Source organism: Cyanistes caeruleus, chromosome 20 (genome assembly GCF_971803275.1).
Source record: "Cyanistes caeruleus chromosome 20, bCyaCae1.hap1.1, whole genome shotgun sequence".
Taxonomy (NCBI): Eukaryota; Metazoa; Chordata; class Aves; order Passeriformes; family Paridae; genus Cyanistes; species Cyanistes caeruleus.
In genome coordinates this window covers 7,223,261-7,244,418 of record NC_141720.1, presented here as the reverse complement: position 1 = coordinate 7,244,418, position 21,158 = coordinate 7,223,261, and the positions used below count along the sequence as shown (strand labels likewise).

General features: G+C 54.5%; 1 protein-coding gene across 2 annotated transcripts in view; it reads right to left on the bottom strand.

Moving 5' to 3' along the window:
• The window catches only part of RXRA (retinoid X receptor alpha), a 103,553-nt gene that overhangs the window by 15,265 nt on the left and 67,130 nt on the right, over positions 1-21,158 (bottom strand). For both annotated transcript variants that reach the window (XR_015278122.1, XM_086857890.1), the window contains exons 2-5: positions 19,866-20,131; positions 14,846-14,996; positions 13,891-14,070; positions 3,598-3,767 (exon numbers count right to left, since the gene is read on the bottom strand). Coding sequence is in view for 1 of the 2 variants with exons in the window: in XM_086857890.1 (XP_086714016.1) it covers positions 3,598-3,767; positions 13,891-14,070; positions 14,846-14,996; positions 19,866-20,131 (767 nt within the window). In the remaining variant the exon portion in view is untranslated. The remainder of the gene's footprint in view (positions 1-3,597; positions 3,768-13,890; positions 14,071-14,845; positions 14,997-19,865; positions 20,132-21,158) is intronic.

Sequence of the window (21,158 nt, the reverse complement as noted above, 5' to 3'; positions counted from 1 at the left end):
AGACACGAATGTCAGCGTAACCCGTGGCAAAGCCAGGCTGGGCAGACCAGGACCACGCTGCCAAGTCACCCTCGTGCCCCTCAGGGCTGTGATCCACACCCCTGCCCAGTCCCCTGGCAGCTAACCCAGAGCTCTGTGCCTCAGTGGCCAACGTTTCTCATTCTCCAGGCTTAAAATAGCCAGGATTTGGCAAGCTCAGGGCACCTGCCTTGGAAGTATTTCCACCTGTCGCGTGCAGAGATGGATGGGCACAGGCTGGCACCACCACAGGGATGTGTCCCCTGTGTCCTGCCCCCTCCAGCAGCTCCCCCAGGGGTGCAAGGACAGGGCAGTCTCACTCCCAGGGAGTTGGGGCTCTTCCCTCAGGAAGGAGATGTGAGCAGGAGCTGGGCTTTTCCTGGGAGAAGAAGATCAGATGGGATTTGCTCTGGACAACGGGAAAACCCAGAAGTGCATGTGAGGAGGAGTGAACATTGATATTCAGATGAAGGAAGGGGGAGAAGGGTCACCAGAGGCCCTGAACATCCCCAGCCTCACGTTATCCCAGTTTGCTCAGCCAGGTGGAGGATCCTGGCATCCTGGCGAGGTGGGACAGGGACCACAACTTATGGGAGACCCCCAGCTCCAGCAGAACCCAAGCCCTGCAGCAACAAGTGCCTGCAAGGCCCCAGAAAACGGACAGTTTAGGTAAATTAGATGTTTTTTGCCAAAGCTTTCATCAGGGCTGGCTCCTGGGGCTGTCCCCATGTGCAGAGGCTCCAGGTGCCCCAGCCCTGGCTGTCCCTCCATGGGCAGCACAAGCTGTCCCCAACCTCTGCTGCTCCAGAACTTCATTCTCAGCCTCATTTTACACCTCAGATGGCAATTCCTGGAACCACCACAGCTCTTCCTGGCAGAACCTGATCACTGGAGTGTGAGAAGCAGCTAAAAGTGTCCAGAGGGCCCTGCCTGGCTCCAGGAGGGGAATGGCAGCACCGTGCATGGAAAGCAAATCCTGTTCTGCAGTAAATAGCAAGGGCACAGTGCCGGGGTGTGACAGAGCCAAAGGGCACCTGATCCTCCTGCAGAACTGGAGCTTGGAGGCATCTTCCAGAAAATGGTGACTTGAAACCAGACATTCACAGGCCAGTTAAGAGCTACTGGGGAGGACAGCTCTCAGTTACAGGCTTTGCCTTTCCGTGGCCAGGAGCCCATCCCAGGCTGTGCTTCCAGGGCAGGAGCCCAAATTCACAAGGCATGGGGCAGAGGCAAAGCCACCCCCTGGGACAGAGACAGGACAAGGGGGAATGGATTCCAACTAAAGGAGAGTGGGTTTAGAGCAGGTATTTGGGGGAAATTCCTCCCTGTGAGGGTGGGCAAGCCCTGGCACAGAGAAGCTGTGGCTGCCCCTGGATGCCTAGAAGTGTCCAAAGCCGAGCTGGATGGGGCTTGGAGCAACCTGGGATAGGGGGAGGTGCCCCTGCCCATGGAAGATGATTTTAAGGTCCCTTCTAACCCATTCTGTGTGGGAGACAAGGGTGCTAATCCCTAAATCACCCTGCCACCCCCACCTCGGCCTGGCACGGCCAGCTGGAAATGTCCCAGCAGCTGGCCTGAGGTGCAGAGGCACAAATCAAAGCACCCAACACACGAGGCCAACAGCAGACAGCTTGTGTTTCCCCCGTGTTTACCAGGGCCTCGATTTGTCTGCCTTTCCATCACCTGGGCTCTGGGGGAGGGCTGGGAGGGTGGCAGCTCCTCTGTCTTCCCTCTCCTCATCCGGTGGTGGTGGCCTCGTCACCGTCACCGGGAGCTGCTGATCTCATCCATCTGCTAAACCTGCTACAAATGTCACCTCGGTTTGACAATAATAGGGCATTTCAACAAGCCTCCTGCTTCTATTTAGATGCAACACACATCCTTGTTCACAGTAATGCCTGTTGAATTATGCAGGAACCGGCTTTCAATTTGCTACAAGAGGCTGAGGAGACGAGGTGCCAGACGAAGCCATTTATTTCAGCTCGCTCTCTGGGGTTTGTTTTCAAGTCAGCACAAGGCTGGCTCCAGCTCCCCTGAAGGATTTTTAATCCTGAGAGCAGTCAGAGCCTCTCTGAGCCCCTCACTAACTCCTCAAAAAAAAAGTCCTTCACACCCTCGTGGTGGTGGGATCCTTCTCTTAAATGCAGGTGAGGATTTGTACCTGATTCTGTACCTGATTCTGGAGAGTTTCACCGAGGGATTGGCTCTGGCCATACCATGAAGCCTAAGAGCCACCTAAGGAATCCTAGGAAAAGCTGTCTTTGCAAAAAGAGCATCCCAAAAAGCCAGTTAGACTTCTCCTGACTCCCAGATCCCTCACAGACTCACAGTGACCCTAAAGATGCCCTGTTTACAGCCCCCTGTATGGGAAGGGATTTCTGGCTCAAACCCTCCGAGCCTCATCTGAAGACAGAGATGGAAGTTTTGCTATAACAGAAAATAAACACTGCAGAGTCTTTGCACTTCTCAGAATAGCTGCATTTCATCTGCTCAGCCTCACAGCCACCCAACAGGAACTGCACAGGGACACTTCAGTGCATGAGCCTGCTCTCTTGGCTCAGCCAGCCCAAATGTTGGCAGAGTTCAGCCTCTGAGTTCCTCAAAGGACTTTGTGGCAACCAGGAGATGTTCCCCACTCCAGCCTCAGCTGTTTTTCAGAGGAATTCCTCTATTCCCACTGCTTTCACAGGGAAAGGGGCTATGGAGGAGTGGGGACTGAACCCTAAATACTGCCTAGGCTGCAGAGGGTCTGTCCTAGAGATGGAATTTCAGAGGAGGGTTTGGCTCTCACATTAAGGTTGCTGCTCTGCAGGGAGATTTCTCCCTTTTGATAAGGGAATCTCATAGGAAAGAGTCCAAAACACTTCTCCTCATTCTCCACAGAATCCCAGACTGGTTTGGGTTGGAAAGAACCTCAAGACCATCTCATTCCAACCCCCTGCCATGGGCAGGGACATCTTCCACCAGCCCAGACTGCTCCTGTCCCATTTCCCTGTCACCCCTCTCTTGTGCACACAACATCCTGATACAGCCCAGGTGCTCCAAGCAGGCCCAGTTATAATGCAAGTTTCTAACTGGGAAAAGAACTTGAAAGCCAACTTCTAGGCAAATTTCTCCAGGTTCTCCAAATTCCTCCAGGTTTTCTCTCCTCAGAGCCAAGCATAATTCTGCACCTGAGAAGTCACACCCCCATTCTCCATCTCTCTGCACTTCAGCCACACAATTCTGTTTATTGCCTCAACTGGACTCCAAGCTCTGCAGAGCATGGAGTGTCTTCCTGCCTTTTAGCACTGAGGGCTGTTATTTACAACAAAATCTTCTCTGTGAGCCCTTTTAATTATTCCTCACAGCATCTCTTACTTCCCTGCGGCTGTGGGACAGGAGAACCAAACACTGGTGGCTGCTGGCCCTGCTTTCCTGCTGCTGAGCTGACTCCCAGAACCAAGAATTGCTTTTCTGAGCTGGTTCTTTTGCACCCAGGACAAGCCCTCCCTGCCCCAGCTGTCCCCATGGTCACTCCTGATGTCCCAGACCACCCCTCGTGTCCCGAGTGCCCGGGCTGGGGCAGAGCTGTCTCACCGAGCTGGGTGTCAGGCCCATGTTTGCCTCGATGTACGTCTCTGTCTTTGGCTCCACGGCCAGCTCAGCCTCCAGGATCTTTTCCACGGGCATGTCCTCGTTGGCGCTGCTCGTGGACTCCACCTCGTTCTCGTTGCGGTCCTTCCCCCGCTGCCTCTCCTCCTGCACGGCTGGAGGGGACACAGAAGGGACAGTGCAGTGTCAGTGCCACCCCCAGACCCCTCAGGTGTCTATGAAACCCCAAAGCTTCCTGCAGCATCACCCCCCACTCTGTGTGGGCACACTGGGATATCCCAGGGAATGGGAGGTTTGGGGAAGGCAGGGAGCAGCCCCAGGCTGGGAAATCAGCTCTGTGTGTGTGTGTGTGTGTGTGTGTGCTGCCCTGGGAGCGTGTAGAGTGATGATCCTGCTTGGACAGGGCCTCTCCTGGAAAAGCCCCTTCTTCAGGTCCTGCAGATAAAAAGGGTTAAGGACAAATGATGGAAAGCACCACAAAGGAAGCAACTCCTTGAGTCTCTGCGGGAGAGGGAAAGGGGTGGGTGAAGGGACAAAATCAGGGAATCCTAAAGAAAAGAGAAACATCTCAGCTTGAAGCAGAAATCCAGAGTTCAGCCAGGTCTGAGGCTGGCAGTGCTGGATTTCCCTGGAGGCTGTGTCATGCCCTTCCCCAGCTCCCGTGGGACAGGAGCTCCATGCAAAACTCCATCCTGCCTTTGGCTTGGGGCAAGCCCCAGACAGACAGGAGAGACCTGTCCCGAATCCTGTGGGATGGGAATGATCTTGCCAGCAGCCTGTCACATGCTGCTGAGTTGTATCTGAGCAGCTCAAAGATGAAAAACACTTATTAGATGTTAAAAACATAATTATTTTTATTAATGACCTCCTAAATCCTACACTTTTCCACACACCACTGTTTCCCACAGCACATTTTATTAGCCCACTCTGCCTGAGAACAGCCCAAGCATCTCTGGCCATGAGACACAACTCTCTGAAGTCACCCTGCTCTTTGCTGAGGCACTCCAATAATGTAAAAACTCTGCTATTTATTGACAATTACCCCAGCACTCCCTCCCTGCTGCATTTGGAGCTGGTTGTGGGATGTTCAGGCAGAGCAGCAGGGGCACAGGTATTGTCGGGGGAAACCAGAGTTGTCTGTAACACAACGAGGCTTTTCAGACCATTGGTGGGACCAGCTCTATGCCAAGTGCAAAACCAAACCCTACAATACAAAACTCCAGGCAAATAAAATGAAATAAACCTCAGGAAATTGAGACACAGGCCAAAGGAGCCCTCTCTGGCCGTTGATCCCATTAACCCAGCTCCTGGGGCTGATTCCCAGTGCTCCCCCCTCTTCCCTCAGCACTGCTTTTTGCCGCACATCAGCAGAGCTCAGACTCCTCCACGTGAAAGCTGTTATGCAAAAAGGAAAGAGGTTCCTTTCTGCAAACTCCTCTGAGCTACAGAGGCTCCCCAGGCACACCAATATTGTCTGCTGGGTTGCCAGAGCCATGTAAACTCAGATTTGTGTCGTGGCTTTTGTCCATCTGGTGTGGATTCTTCTTTTTCAAGCCATCATAAACCCCTGCTTTAATTTCACCCCTCCAACCCCACTCCTGCTTCTCCAATCATCAGAATGAGGGAAGTTTTTGCTTAATGCCAATGCATCTTCAGCAGCACAGATGCACCAAGATTCCTCTGGGCACATCAGAGGAGATGAAACACCTACTGAACAACACAAAAGCCTGAGAGAAAGGCAAACCCTCAACAAATGGGATCTTAAAAAAAGACTTAAATGCCAAAGTGCTGACGGAGATTGGCAGCAGCTCTCAAGGATGAAGGTGCAAAGTTGGGATCACTGGGGTCACTCCACCATGGTGTTAACCCCAAAATCACATCCTCATGCTGGACACTGGGATTTGTGGTAAAGCATTGCCACAGTAGACAAAGTAGACAGGGGCTACTTAAAGCCTTCAATCTGCAAATCTCAACTTCATCAGTGCCACATTCCTGGCCTGAAGAGCCAGACAGATTTCAGGGGTTGTAGGAGAGGATCTTACAGCTCGACAGCACCTGCCTGTGATCAGGCTGAACCCAGCTGATGCAAGAGACAGATGGGCAGAGATCAGACACGTAAGGAGTTCTTTCTATTGATCTGAGCTCGGAGCTGCTGCAGCAGAAAATGGGTGCTGCAGCTCCCTGCAGAGCTGGTCAGGGGACAGCTGACTCATCCCAGCTCAGCCCCAGCACAGCCGGCACTCGGCCTGGCCCAGCTGGCTGCCAGCAGCAGCGACATCCTGGGCACAGCAGATGGCACAGGCCCAGCCAGCAGCCAAACATAAACCCAGCCCCCAGCAGGGAGTGTTACCTGCTCTGCTACACCCCTGCTGCCGAGCCCAGGCAGCCTCCTCCAATGGCAGGACAAGTGTAGAAGCATTTTCCTTCATCTCCATCCATCCATCCATCCATCCATCCATCCATCCATCCATCATCCATCCATCCATCCATCATCCACTCATCCATCATCCACTCATCCATCATCCATCCATCATCCATCCATCATCCATCCATCATCCATCCATCCATCCATCCATCATCCATCCCTCCATCCATCCATCCATCATCCATCATCCATCATCCATCCATCCATCCATCATCCATCCATCCATCATCCATCCCTCCATCATCCATCATCCATCATCCATCCATCCATCCATCATCCATCCATCCATCATCCATCCATCATCCATCCATCCATCCATCATCCATCCCTCCATCCATCCATCCACCATCCATCCATCCATCATCCATCCATCCATCCATCCATCCATCCATCATCCATCCATCCATCCATCCATCATCCATCCATCCATCCATCCATCATCCATCCATCCATCCATCATCCATCATCCATCCATCATCCATCATCCATCCATCCATCCATCCATCATCCATCCATCCATCCATCATCCATCCATCATCCATCCATCCATCATCCATCCATCCATCCATCCATCCATCCATCCATCCATCATCCATCCATCCATCATCCATCCCTCCATCCATCCATCCATCATCCATCATCCATCCATCCATCCATCCATCCATCATACATCCATCCATCATCCATCCCTCCATCCATCCATCCACCATCCATCCATCCATCCATCATCCATCCATCCATCCATCCATCCATCCATCATCCATCCATCCATCCATCCATCATCCATCCATCCATCCATCCATCCATCATCCATCCATCCATCATCCATCCATCCATCCATCATCCATCATCCATCCATCATCCATCATCCATCCATCCATCCATCCATCCATCCATCCATCCATCCATCCATCATCCATCCATCCATCCATCATCCATCATCCATCCATCCATCATCCATCCATCATCCATCCATCCATCATCCATCCATCCATCCATCCATCCATCCATCATCCATTTCCCAGTGCTGAACTTGGATCCCCATTATCCTCCCTTCTCCCTGGGATGATGCCTCATGCATAGGTCTTCCCCTCGGAGTGCAGCTGCAGGAGCAGGGGAAGCTCAGCTCCTTCTTGTTCTCTCCACACCACGTGGAGCTTGTGAACACAACCTGTCCCTCCCTTGGGAATGATGCAGGACACCTGCCCAGCCCTGGGATAGATGCAGCCTTTGGGAATGCCTGCTGATCCTATTTTCTGTCCCTATAGGCAGCTCCAGGAATGGAGAACACGTGGGAACAGCTTCATTCCTCACGTGTGCAACAGAACTGTCCTGCAGCAGCTCTTGGGGTACACAAGAACTCCCCTCCCATAATCATCTCCCTGGCACCTCATCCTTCCAGCTGTGGCACTCCCAAAGTCCCTCTGCAGGATCCACTGAGTTCCAACCTCGTGTCTCCCCTTTCCTAATTCCAGGTACACTCTGAAGCTCCCGAGAGCCCCAGGGCTGGAGAGCCCAACACAGTGTCCTGAAAGGTGCAGGGATTTGCAGCTGGAGCTCCAGATCCATGGATTCTGTGGGTTCCAAGACTTGGGCTTTCCTGCAGGTGCTGCCATCCCAGCTTCAGAAGCTCAGCAGAGCTGAGAAGACATCCAAGGAGCAGGGAGAAGTCAGAGCTGTCAGTCGTTCACAGTCACACGCTTTTATGAGTGTCCTCTACATCCCCAAACTCTACAGGCACAAGCCCAGTGGAAAACATCTGGATTTCCTGCCACCAGCATTCCCCTGGAGCTGATGAGGACCTGACAAGCTGTTGGTCCTTCTTAGCAGAGGTGCTGAAGAACACATCACCATCCTGGGAAAAAAATGGGGACTGTGTTCCTTGAGATGTAGGAAGAACACAACACATGGAATAGAGAGAAGGAAAGACGGACAAGTGGTTTTTTTTCCCCACAAATCTGAGAGAATCTCCAGCAGTGAGCAGACCCCTCACCACACAGACCTAGGACCTCATCCCTGGAGTCCACTCCCCACTCCCACTGGGGATTAGTCAAATAAACCACAGTGGAAATGATAAAAACACATTTTTCAAATGGATCTGGTTTGAGAACTGTTTTTCTTTGTGGGTATTATTTATGTTTTTAAGAAGAGAAACACCAAGGTGGCAGCTGCATGGCAGCTTGTCTGCTGACACCAAAATGGGAATAACATCATTCTTCTCAGCTTCCCAACAACTCTGATTTTCCTGGTCCTGAGGGTGACACAGATTTTGATCAACAGCGGGGGTCTATCCACCTCAAATGCAGGAGCTGAGCCAGGAATATGGCTTGCTGCATCCCAGAAAACCTTCTCCTGCAAGGCAGAGCCCTCCCAAGCCGTGGCCATCCCATGTTTCCAGAGCTGAGCTTCCCAGCCTTCTCCTCCACGCTGAGGGCTGTGCCAATGCTTTTATTTTTCTTCAAGGAGCCTCGGATGGCTGAGAGCTTTTTCCAGGCTGGTTTTCTGAACATAAGGGAAGCATTTGAACCTTGCAATCCACTTGAGGAGAAAAAAAGATGCAGTCAGAGAGCTCATAGAGGCAGCCCCACCTCCTCCAGCTATGTCTGAGCCGAGCCAAGGACAGAAGCCTGTGTTTTCCATGGCACCTGATGAAGAGCTTCTCCTGTTATTCTGCCTGATTTGGTCTGTACTTGCCTCAGGCCAGTTGCTGTCATGTTTCATCTTGAGCTTCTCCAGCCCATCTGCACTTCCCCAGGGCATGGTACAGCAAGACATGGAGCCCCATGTGCCCATGCCACTCCTTGGTGACCTCTTATGTCTTTAAAATCCAAAATGTCTCATCCTGTGGATTGCAGATGAGCCTCAGCTGTCCAAGCCCGAGGGCTGATGTGCCAAAATGCCAGATCCATCCTCTGCAGGTGTCCACCTCACACTGGACACCTTGGCTTAGCTCATGGGGGAGCATCTGATGGCTTAAAAAGCAGGTTTGGGTCCATTGCAAAGTGCCACCCAAGCCAGTTCTGGCGCCCAAACCAAGACCTGTGTGTGGCCACACTCATGGGCACTGCACTTCTGTGCCAAAGGAATGTCAGTGGAGGGAGGGAGAGGCCCAAAGGAAAGGATTTTCCACAGGGCAATGGTGTTTCTGAGAGGGCAGGAGCAGCACAGGTTTGTTTATTTGCTGGGAGAGACCTGGAGGCTGCAGCAGCCCCAGTGACACTCACCCATTGTCAATACAGAGCTTTTTGGGATGAAAACCCATCCCTCCAGGAGCAACAGGGTGGGGCTTGTTACTTTTCATGGGGAAAGGATCATTCACTCCCTGCAAAAATGAGATTTTCCCAGGGAAACAGACCCAGTGTGCTGAGAGCACAGGGGGAAGGCACCAAAACTCAGCCTGGAGAGCCCCAAACCTGCTCAGTTTTAGTTTTCCCCATCTGCAGGTGGGTGGCTGGTTATTTACAAGGAACTGGGTGGGGGTTATTGGGGATTTCTGTTTCTCTCACACTGGAATTTATTTGGCTCTGCTGCCTTTCATGAAGCCAGTCTTTGCTGTGTATCATCAGCATCTTGAAGCGTTTATGCCCCAGGTACCTGTTTATATCCAAAATGCCAAGACAGCTGAGAAAACGAATTCAGACAGTGTTTCTTCTGCTTTGCTTTCTCATGTCACCTTTTTTTTTTTTCTCTTTTTCAGAGGTGCAGCTTTCTGCTACTGTAAACAACCTCAAAAGCTGTGACACATGAAATAAACGGGTTTTTCTCCTCCAACATTTTCAACTGAACGCCGTAATTTTTTTAAGGGATGCAAAATACCATCGTGATAATTAAGTGTAACTTCAGAGTGTTAAAAAGTGGATTGAAATGTTTGCATGTAGTTAGTTCACAAGAGGAAAAACAACAGCAAAGAATCTCTAGCTCACTTCACTCTCTGGACACTGAAGTATAAACAAACAGCAACAAAAGTAGAGTAAACCATAAACCAAATCCATTTTCTCAACCTAAGAGCATCCTTTAAAACAAAAAAAACCCCAAACCCAGCATCATTTAACCAGCTGGTTCAAAGAGCAACACTTTAAAAGGATATAAGAAACAAACTCATTAAGCTGGAAGACATTTTCCATTCCAAAATTACTCCTAAAAATAACTGTGCTCTTGAACTCTGCCCCTTCACTAGGCTGTGGCCACTTTTCTGCTTTCACATTCACTCGGACAGTGGGTTGGAAACCTGAATTCCTGCTCTTTCTCCCCAGATTACTCGTGCTCCTGAGGGATGTTCCAACAGCTGGGATGACCAAAACTCCAGGGGATGCACAGCTATGGCAAGGGATCAGGCACTCCATGTGAGAATTTTCAGTCCCTCTGGAGTCTCTCAGCTCCCTGGAGACATGGGAAGCTCTCTGGGCTGTGGAGACGCTGCAAGTCCAACCCTTCCTGGGCTGAACCCCTCAGCTTGGCAAGTGAGAGGGGAAAAACCAATCCACAAACACGGGAAGAGGAAGAATTAACTCAGGCTGTGAAGTTTAATGAAGGCCTGAAGGCAGAGAGCAGGCATGCAGCTGGACAGATGTCCTGGATGCTCCGAGCACGGCTCCGGATCTGGCACAGCAGCTGTACCTGCACCTGGATTTAGGAACAACTTTGGGATCAGCCACGCAGCCTGAGCTGCAGGTGCTGCAGGGGAACAGCTCTCTGCTCTCCAGATGGGGTCCAGGATGCACCAACATCCACTTCACCCATCTGGCACCAAATCCCAGCCTGCAGCCCGGCACGTGCAAGCCCTGCTCCCAGGCTGGGCAGCCCAGCAGGGCCTGCAGAGCCGGCCTGGCTCTGCTGAGGAGCCCCTCAGATCCGGGGGCAGGCTCTGGGAGCCGGTTCCCAAGGGCTGCTCCCTGTGAGGCGGCCAAAGGAGCATGGGAAAGGGCTCCTCGCTGGTATTTCCTGCTCCCTGTGCGATCCCGAGGCGCTGCCAGTGCTGCCGGCGGCACCTCCTCACACGGGACAGCCCGAGCTGCACCACGGCCCTGTCACCTCTGCTGTCACCCCCTGCCACGCAGGACCCCCTCAAACCAAGCCCCTCGGTGTTCACTCCCACCTCTTCACAAGAGCTCCCTGATTCCAAGGCAGTTCCCAGTTTTTCCCTTCCGAGCCCAAGGCTGCTGTGCACAGACACCTCAGACCCCAGTGAGGAACAGATCCAGCAGGGAGAGTTCAGCTCCTGGATGCAAACAGCCACCCCCACAATAATAACCCCTGCATTAGTCAAGATCCCTGATGGTAATCTTAATTTTGTTGACTATCCGGTATTTAATGGGAGACAGAAGAGAAAAACCAAAGCCTTACACAGCTGGCAGAAATTCATAGGGGAAAAATGTTGCTTATTTATTATGGCTGCAGTATCTCAGGGAGCGTGAGGCCCATTCAGCATGAGCTTGGGATCTCTCTGACGTGTTTCTGACAGGGAACAGCGAGAAGAGATGCACTCAGCAGGAGGAATCCCCTGCTCCTGGAGGCTTTCCCCACTTTAAGCCAAGGGTTTGTGGCCCTGAAGGGTACGTGTCCCCCAGCAGGGTATGCACACCTCTGGCTCTGCTCTTGGCATGCTCACCTGGACACCCCTCTGCTCTTGGGATCAAACCCTTCCAAACCTCCAGCAGGTTGATTTTACTTCTCTAATCCAACTTCTCACCTAATAACCCCTTTCCTTTTACCCTCTTTAAACTGAGCACAAGCTTGGCTCTCACTCCTCCTCCCAGCATCACCCTGCAGGTCCCAGCACTGCTCCCCACCCCAGCCTGCCTCTCACTGCAGCTCCAGCACTCACTGCAGAGGCTTTTGCTGTGCTTCCACCACATCCCGGTACCTCAGGGCTACAGGAGAGATGCTTCCCAGCAGGAATCTATAAATTAGGTCTCCAGAGCAAGATGTTTTTTAGGGAAATGAGGCCTATAACCCAGGCTCTGTTACTTAAAAGATACAAGAGTTTATGCTAGAGGATAAAAACCCAGCTGTGTTGTATTTAGGCAAAAGGAATTAGCAACAGGAATTGAGCAAAAGGATTTAGCTCAAGACTCTGCCCCAAAATAGAGGTGGGAGCAGGAGTGGTGTAAGGACAATTCCAGTCAGCTGGGCTGGGTGCAACAGGAAGAGACCTTTTTTTGACAAATCAGGTGGATATCACATGTGAAACTCAAGAGGCTGCTCAAAACCAGAGCTCAGCGAGATCCAACTTCTGACTTTCAGCTTTAGGACAACTGAGACATTTCTGTGAGACACTGAGTTTTCAGGTTTATAACAGGAGACAGGGGAGCTATTCCAGCTTTCCCTACTTGGGGACTATGCCTAAATCATCTAATGATGACTGTCAAATCACCAGTTCCTGCCCTCACCAGATCCATCAGCACTGCCTGAGCACACTCCTGGAGTTACCACGATCCCATCTGTCACACTTTTAAATAATTGTCTGATCATTATGAATTCATTTGCTATTCATTGTGATAATGTTAATCAAGATGAATTAATAGAGTCCTCACACTGTACGTGCTCCCTGGGGACTTCCACCACCATTTAGAAATTAATTAATGGACCTGTAATTTTTAGCGGCGCTGCCCATGCAATCAGCACTAACGGCAGGCATGGAGCAGGTACCTGCTCACAGGGTGGCAGAGTTCCAGCATTCCTGCTGCTCTTCACAGCCCCACACACCTTGTTCTGGGGGGCTGGAAGGTAACTGGGTCTCCAGCTGCCTGGGGAAGGCTCTGGATGCAGTGCCACGGGAAGAGGATGCTCTGTATTTCTCCAGCTGAACACACAGGAGAATTCTTGCCTTCTTTTTGGTCATCTGAGTCTCCCATGGCTCAGGTTTTGGATCAGATTTTCCTCATCCTGCTGCACATCTCCCATGGAATCCAGGATTCCCCACTGCTCTGCATCCAGGGCAATGCCAGCCCCCACCCCTGCGCTGCCCTGAACGCCTCAGTCTCCCCATTTAATGTTCTGCTGGGGAAGGAACATTTGTTTTGAGCACCAAAGGGTTAAGCTCAGCAGGGCCAAGGAGGTCCCCTGGGTGCCCTGGCAATCCCCCCACACCTCCAGCACAGACAGCTGTGACACTTTGGTGACTCTGGTCCTTAGGTAACCCCACAAACTGAGCATGGCAGGGTTTGCCAAACACTCAGAGCAGCTCCAGCCCTGTTTCATCAACGCTCCAGACAGGGCTAAGTGCTCTTCAAAGGTTCCCAGGCTGGAGCTGTGGGCCAGGGCCAGAGCAGGGCTGGCTTTATCAGCCTGTCAGGGAGGCAAGTGTGGCTCTGAAGATGTAAGGGGAGAAAGCAGCACAGAACTGGGGTCACTTTCACGTCATGTCTGCTAAAAGCCTGCTCTGCCAGCAGATTAGAACAGACACAGTCAGCATTTCAAAGGATTGTTTAAAAGAGGCACTGCCAGGGACGTTTAGATCCTAAATTTAAATTCCAGTAAGGGAATCTTAAAGAGACTGAATTTCCTTCTTCTTCCCAATGAGAAAAAAAAAAAAAGCAGCACTGGATTAGGTGGTGAGGCTCTGGCACAGGATGCCCAGAGAAGCTGTGGCTGCCTCATCCCTGGAAGTGTCCAAGGCTAGGCTGGAGTGCAAAGTGTCCATACCCATCACCTAAGCCCTGCTCTGGGACCCAGTGCTGCTCCAGAAGAGGCTCTGGAGGCCACAAGATGCTCTGGCTGTGGCGCAAAACCAAAACACAAGCGCGATTTCTCTCAGCACGGTGGTGGCAGCCCTTGGCGAGGCTGACGCTGCCTCTGGCACCCACCAAGGCCCCTGCAGCACCCGTGGGTGCTCTGGCCAGGCCAGGCCTTACCTTCTCTCTTCATGCCCATGGCCAGACACTTCTGGTAGCGGCAGTACTGGCAGCGGTTGCGCTGGCGCTTGTCGATCAGGCAGTCCTTGTTGTCCCGGCACGTGTAGGTCAGGTCCTTCCGCACCGTGCGCTTGAAGAAGCCTTTGCAGCCCTCACAGCTGTAAACCCCGTAATGTTTACCTGTGGGAGGGATAAAACTCGCGTTTAAAGGCAGCCCTAGCTCCCTTCTTTGCCAGCAGCTCTTCCCAGGGTCTCTCCCAGCTGCGTTTGAGGGCAAGCAGAGGTTTCTTGGAGCTGGGGAATGGTGGCTTGGCTTCCACAGAATCAGGATGCCATCCGTGGGTCACATTCTGCCTCACATGCAGGGAAAGGCCATTTCTGAGCCATTCAGCAGGGCTGGGGCAGTGCAGCAGTGGAACAGGGTGACCCCCTGTAGCCCTGTGGGCTCTCTGAACCCCCCCCACAGCAGGCACACGAGCCAGCCTGCTCTGTACCCTGCTCCCACCCTCCACTGCCAGCCTGGAGCACAGGAGGGGTCCCAAAGAGCTCACAAACCAAGCAACCAGAGCTCTTCTGGAGCAGGAGGCTTTTAGAGAAGCAGGAGAATAAAGGGAATTAGCACATCTTCATCTCCCAGGAGTGGAGAAACTCGAGCATCATTTCAGGAGGCACTGTGTGACAGTACCAGTGCGGATCAAAGGATGGGGAGAGGGAGGACACCCGATGTCTGGTTTGCCAGGAGGGTGAGGATGTGACCCCACTGCTAAACAGGGGCCTGGGGTCTCCTGGCTCGTCTCTGCATCCCCTGCTGTGGGGCACAGGCAGGTCCTGTCCCAAAGCAGAGCTCCTGCTGGCACTCCCCGTGCTGCCAGGAGCCGGGGAGCCAATGCCAGCTCTCTGCCAGGGCACCCACACCCCAAGCCCGCTGCCCTCCCGGGCCAGCTGCCAGCCTCACCCGAAGATCTGTCCCCGCAGATGGCACATATGTGCTTGGTGAAGGAGGCCATCGTTCCTGAGGGATGAGCTGGCACTTTGAGGACTCCATTGAGCCCCAGGGGTGGCTTGATGTCTTCTGTGCTGGTGACGGAGTTCATGGGCGAGTTGAGCTGTGGAGGGACAAGCACAGGGCTCAGCTGGGACTGGGGACATGGGGCTGTGTCACTTGGACAAAGGACAGGACAGGACAAGCAGGGGACAAGCTCCCAGTGGAGACCAGCACTGCTGAACCAAGAGGATTTGGGCTCAGGAGCCCTCAGCCCAAAGGCTCATCTGCCCTGGCACGGGAGCTGGGGTGGCTCTGGGCTGGCAGCAGGGTGACACAAGGGGCAGGACACGGTCAGAACCAAAAGCACCATGCAGGTCTGACCCTGCCCTTTCAAGAAGGATGTTTTTCCATGATTTAATTGGAAAGCAAGTTCCTCCTGCACTGCCCCAGCACAGCCCCCAAGCCAGGGCTCAGTAGCCACCCCAGCTTCACACCAGCACAGGACACTGGGAAGATCTGCAGTGGTGGCTGTGGAAGAGCTGCTGGCTGGGATCAGCCCTTGCATGGATGATGAAGGCCAGGACACTCTTGTTTAGTTCTGCAATTTATAGATATCCCTTTAGCATTATCTCTCCAAAGGAAAGCTTCACGGCAAATAAACACATCCCAGATGCAACAGGGCCTGGATTCCAGAGCTGGAGTGGGTGGGACATGTCCCTGCAACTCCCAAACGTCTCTCCTTCCTTCCCTTGGCCCCCAACAAGCAGAGAATTGTGTGGAACTGGTGCTGGCACCATGGCACTGCTGTGCAATGAAGGGTTCCTGGTCTGAATCCCCCACTGGGCTGTTACAGCCTCATGTACAAAGAGAAACTGAGGCACAGAGCTGCAGCACTGACCCATCTTGGTAAGGGGACACCTCAACCCGCCCAGGAGGGACTGGGGGTGATGGGGGACCTGGACTTGGGCAGCTCTGGATGCAGAGCTGGCTGGGATCACTGTGGGTGTCCCCAAGGGAATCAGCCTGCCAGGGACTGTCACAGAGCCACCACCCCCGCCAGCCTCTAACCCCAGGATGGATACACAGGCCTGTGCCTCAGTTTGTCACCTTTCTCTGCTCTAATAGAGATCCTCAGCAACTGCATTTGTCACAAATTAATTCAGGGAAATCCCAGGGCTTGCGATCTGTCAATTAGAGTGGCGCAGCCGCTCCTCTGGCTTTCAAGTCTCCAGACTGGTGGGGAGTATTTGGCAGGCAGATGACTGACAGCCACACAACAGAGCCAGGTAAACCCACCCTGGAGAAACGGGATGGATCTGCCTCGCTCTGCTGCCCTGGCTGTGCCAGCTGATGAATCAGAGGCAGCTGGGACCGGGGGCACCCAGGGATGCACTCCTGGCTTTAGCTGCTGTTTGACAGAGCAGCGAGGGGAGCGAGGGGAGTCCCCAGGCTGGAGCATCTCTTTCTGAGTCCCACATGATCTCTGTGCTCCCCTGGGAGCAGGGGTTGCCAAGACAGGGTGAACTGCCTCAGGAATTCCTCCCAGAGCACTTTCTGGGTAGTGGAGCCAGTTCCCAGGTGCAGCTGGTGACGATGGCTCGTGTCACGCTGCATCCCTGGCTGTGGGAGCCAGGCCAGAGGCCACGGCTGCCTGATGAAGATAAAACCTTTTCCCCCAGCCCCAGCAGCCCCCTGAAAACACTGGGGAGATGATGGGCAGGGTGGGGGTCCCACAGCTCTCCTCAGCCTGGAGAATCAGCTGCTCAGAGCTGAGTCAGCTCCCGGCTGGGGAGGGGAAAGTCATCGGTTCCTCTCCCAGCACTGGCCCCAAACCTCAGCAGAGCCACGCCGGGGTTCCCACACCACCCTGGCGCCTGCCCCCGGAGCACGTGCAGGGAGGGGACAGAGGAGGGGACAGCAGCCCCTGGCCTTGGCACAGCACTTCTGCTCTGGGACAGCATGGCTGCAGCTCAGCAAGGAGCCCAGACACGGGAGGAACCAGGGCTCTGCTTCCCCAGTGGCACCAGCAACTCTCGGCTCCTGCCCCTCCCTCTCCAGCACCCTGGACCGAATCCTGGCCCTTCTGGCAAGCAGAACTTTATTTCTCCTCCTCCCGTCCCAAAAAACATGCCAGCCCTTTCCCAGTCCCCCAGGCACCCTTACAAAGAGCACTGTGCAAAGGCAGACGGCAGCTCTGGAAAAGCCTAATCCCAGGTCTGATCTCTCCCCACTCGCCCCCGGGCATCCTGAGCTGCTGCCAGCAATGCCTGGGGCTGCTGCTCCACACAGCCCTGCAAACTGCATGCAAAGTTCTCCCCTCCCAGCTCCTGCTGAAAATCCTGTGCTTTTTTCCCTGTTTTCCCATCATTTTTAGCTAAGAGTGTTTAAGCAACATGTTAAATTCCCCAATCTGCTGGGTGTAGCCCCTCAGTCTGGCTGGGACCCTGCTCACCACCGCAAGCTCCCCTCAGCTGGGCCAGCTGAGCACCAGCATTCCCCTCCCAGGGATGCTGGGATGCCATGGCAGGATCCCTGCCACATGCTCTGATTTTGGGGCAGCATTTGCAAACCCTGCAAGACCCTGGGAAACTCCCAGTGCTGGAGGGGGAGGTGTTGGGAACATTCTCCTGCACTGTCACTGACACACAGATGGGGTGGGTGAGCCACCCGTTTTTTGGGCAGCTCCTTCCCATCCCAGTGGAGCTGGGGTGGAGGGGACCCACCCTGGGGACCTCACACACCGCGTGCCCTTCTGCTCTGCTGCCTCTCCAGAGGCGACGAGGCATGGCCTGATGGCAAGTGGCATCTGCCATCTGATGCAAACCACCTTCCATCAGTGCCATCCCTGCCCGGCGACGGGGGCCACACGCCTCATTACCCCGGAGCTCTGCCGGCCGGGCCAGGGGGGCTGCACTCCCCTGAGCATCCGCCTTGCTGCCCCTCCTCCTCCTCCTCCTCCTCCTCCTCCTCTTCCTCCTCATCTGCTCCTCGTCCTCCCCCTGCACTCTGCCAGCCCAGGTAGGTGCCTCTGCCCACTGCAGGGACAGGGACAGGGACCTAATGTGGCCAGACAGGGAACAGATGGCAGGAGCCATTAGGCTGAAACCCTCCAAAGTGTCACCTCCAGGGACAACACTCAAGACAAGTCCCTGAACAAAGGACAGGCACTCTGAGGGCTGGAGCCAAGGGCTGGAGGGTTGGAGCCACCAGGGCTGGAGCCACCAGGGCTGGAGCCACCAGGGCTGGAGCCACCAGGGTTGGAGCCACCAGGGCTGGAGCCACCAGGGTTGGAGCCACCAGGGCTGGAGCCACCAGGGCTGGAGCCACCAGGGTTGGAGACACCAGGGTTGGAGCCATCAGGGTTGGAGCCACCAGGGCTGGAGCCACCAGGGTTGGAGCCATCAGGGTTGGAGCCACCAGGGTTGGAGCCACCAGGGCTGGAGCCACCAGGGCTGGAGCCACCAGGGCTGGAGCCACCAGGGTTGGAGCCATCAGGGCTGGAGCCACCAGGGCTGGAGCCACCAGGGTTGGAGCCACCAGGGCTGGAGACACCAGGGCTGGAGCCACCAGGGCTGGAGCCAGCTCCCTCCCAGCACCATCCCACCACACTCTCACTTCCCCTTCCGCCCTGGAGCTCTGCTTCGTTTCAGTTCTCCCGCTCACCGCTCCCAAACTGCGCCTTACAGTCGCCCCTTCCCTGCTGTCTCCCTGGCTTGTGGCTCCCCCCAGGGTTGCCTCACATCCCCCTTCCCACTCCTTCCCCACCATTTTGGTGCTGGGGGTGCTGATTCTGCTCTGGCTGCCCGTTCCCAGGCGCAGTTTCAGTTCCTCTTCCCTCGGCCCTGGGATGGGAGGGGACGTGTCCACCCTGCTGCTCTCCCACAGTGGAAGTGGGGTGCAGGTCCCTGCTCATCCAGGGGGTCACAGGCTGAATCCCACATGGCAGAAGCTCATCCAGATGCAAATCTTACTCCCCTCTGACCAGCACAGGGATGCTGGATCCTGGGGAAGCTGCCTGCAGGTCCCCAGGGATAACAGTCAGCAAAGTCCCACGTAGTAAAAAGCCCTGTAATCTCTGGGAATAAATCAGGCCAATATTTAAAAATAAAGGTGCTGGCAGGTGTTTGAGTCCCAGAGAGGGCCTGGAATAAATAAATCTGCAGCTAGTGGCAGGTGGTGGCCAATTCCTTAATCTGCCCTTTTACTAAACATATCCTGTGCGAGCAGCCAGCAACAGGTGGCAGAGGCTGGCCAGCACCCCGATCTGGCTATTTTTAAAAAGAGCTTATCTCGCCCTGCTTGGAGGGGTTTTTACATAATCTTCAGCCACTGAAGGCCAGTCCCTGCCCTGTGAGGAGAAAAGGGCAGCAGGTAGAGGACCCCTGGGTTTGTGCAAGTGACAGGATAAGGGAAACAGCCTCGGGTTGTGTCAGCAGAGGTTGAGACTGGCTGCTCGGGATAATTTCTTCATTGGAAGGGTTGTCAAGCTGTACAGGGAAGGGGGGAAATCACCACCCCTGGATGTGTTGAAGGTGTGTGGGTGTGGCACTTGGGGACATGGGTCTGTGGTGGACTTGGATGATCTTAGGAGGGTTTTTCCAACCAAAACAATTCCATGGCTCTGTGGGGTCTGCTGGGGGCCCTGGAGAGAGGGATGTGCTGCTTCCCAGCCAGAAGAATCCCAGACAGTCCTAGGGTGGCTCTGGCTCCTGCCACAGCTACACCAGCCCCCAGGTGAGCCAGGTGTGGTCACTACTCCCAGCCCAATCCTGAGGACAGCAGGTGATGGACAGCTGTGTTCCAGCTGTGCTGGCCTCTCACAGCCCACCCAGGGCAGCCCCCCAAAGGAGCTGGATGCCTCCAGCTTAGTTTCCCCCTTATGTTTCTGCTTTTTGCCTCCCCTTGGAGCCAGCCTGGATGAGGAACCCCCCAGAGGTAGCTCCTCCTTGCCCAAACAGGCAGCAGTGCCACCTCAGCACTGTCCCCTTACCTGCGGGCTGCTGGTGCCGAATCCCAGGCTGGGCGTGGAGGGGACAGACATCGAGTGCGGGCCCATGGGGGAGCTGATGACGGAGAACGGGGGGCCCATGCCATTGATGGGCGAGCTCAGGGTGCTGATGGGCGAGTGCAGCTGGCCCGGCGAGCCCAGCGAGGAGCCGATGCCCGGCCCGATGGACGGGTGCAAGGACGGGGTGGCCATGGGCCCCCGGCTGGTGGGGGAGTTCAGGGATGTGGAATTCACTTGGTTGGAGAAATCTGCAAGAGAAGGAGGAGAGGAAAGGTGTTGAGTCACCCACGTGGGACAGAGTCCTGAGCTGCAGGCCCCTGCTCCTCCCCCAAAATTCCCAGTGCAGCTCCATCTTTCCAAACCACCCTCTTCTGCAGTATCTATGCAGGCATTAAGGCACATGCTTTTCCACCTCGTTAAGAGCATTTCCACCTCAAGCCAGGCATCAGTGCCCTCCTCCACAGCTCTAAGCTCTGCCAGGGGCTCAGCATCCCTGCTCCAGCTGATTCCCTCCTGCCACAGGATAATTTGGATTTATCACCAGGAGCAAGGCGAGAAGCACCCACACGCTGTGGAGGTGGCTCAGTCTGTGCATCACACATGTCAGGTGTTTGTCCATCCACAGGGAACACCATGTGTTCAGAGGTTGGATTTGAGGATTTGGGAGGTGTCTTCCAGCCTAAATGACTCTGTGATTCTGGAACACTCCTGCTTGGTTGTGAGGGGAGCGGGAGCAGCTCTGCAGGCAGCAGGACGGGCTGTGTCTGCCTGTCCCAGGGGAGCAGAGGAGGGGGGCAGGAAGGGGGGCTTATAAATAGACTCCAGTTCTCCCAAGAGGAGACATGGAGCCATTCCTGGCACATTTCCTCCTCATCCTGTCACGCTGCTTGCAAAACAATCCCCAGCGAGGAAGGGGCTGGCTCTGGCCCCCAGGGAGGGGAGGGAGGAAGGCAGCAGGGCCAGGGGGTAGTGCAGGCAGGGCTCCCCACAAAACCCACCCAGTCCCCCCATCAGGGATCACCAGGTGATCACCACAGACACCAGGGACCCAGAGCCAGGGATGCTCCAGCACGGCCACTTGGGTGTTCATGGTGGGTTCATGGGGTCTGCCCTTGGCTGCAGACCCCAAAGTGAACTGAAGTCTGGGAAATTCTGTCTTCAGTCGCCTGCACCCATCAGGATCAGCTGTGTCCCCAGGATTTTGGAGCAATTAGCACATGAATGTCACACAGTGGGAAACACTGACAGCCCCAGCAACTTTCCCTGGAGATCCTT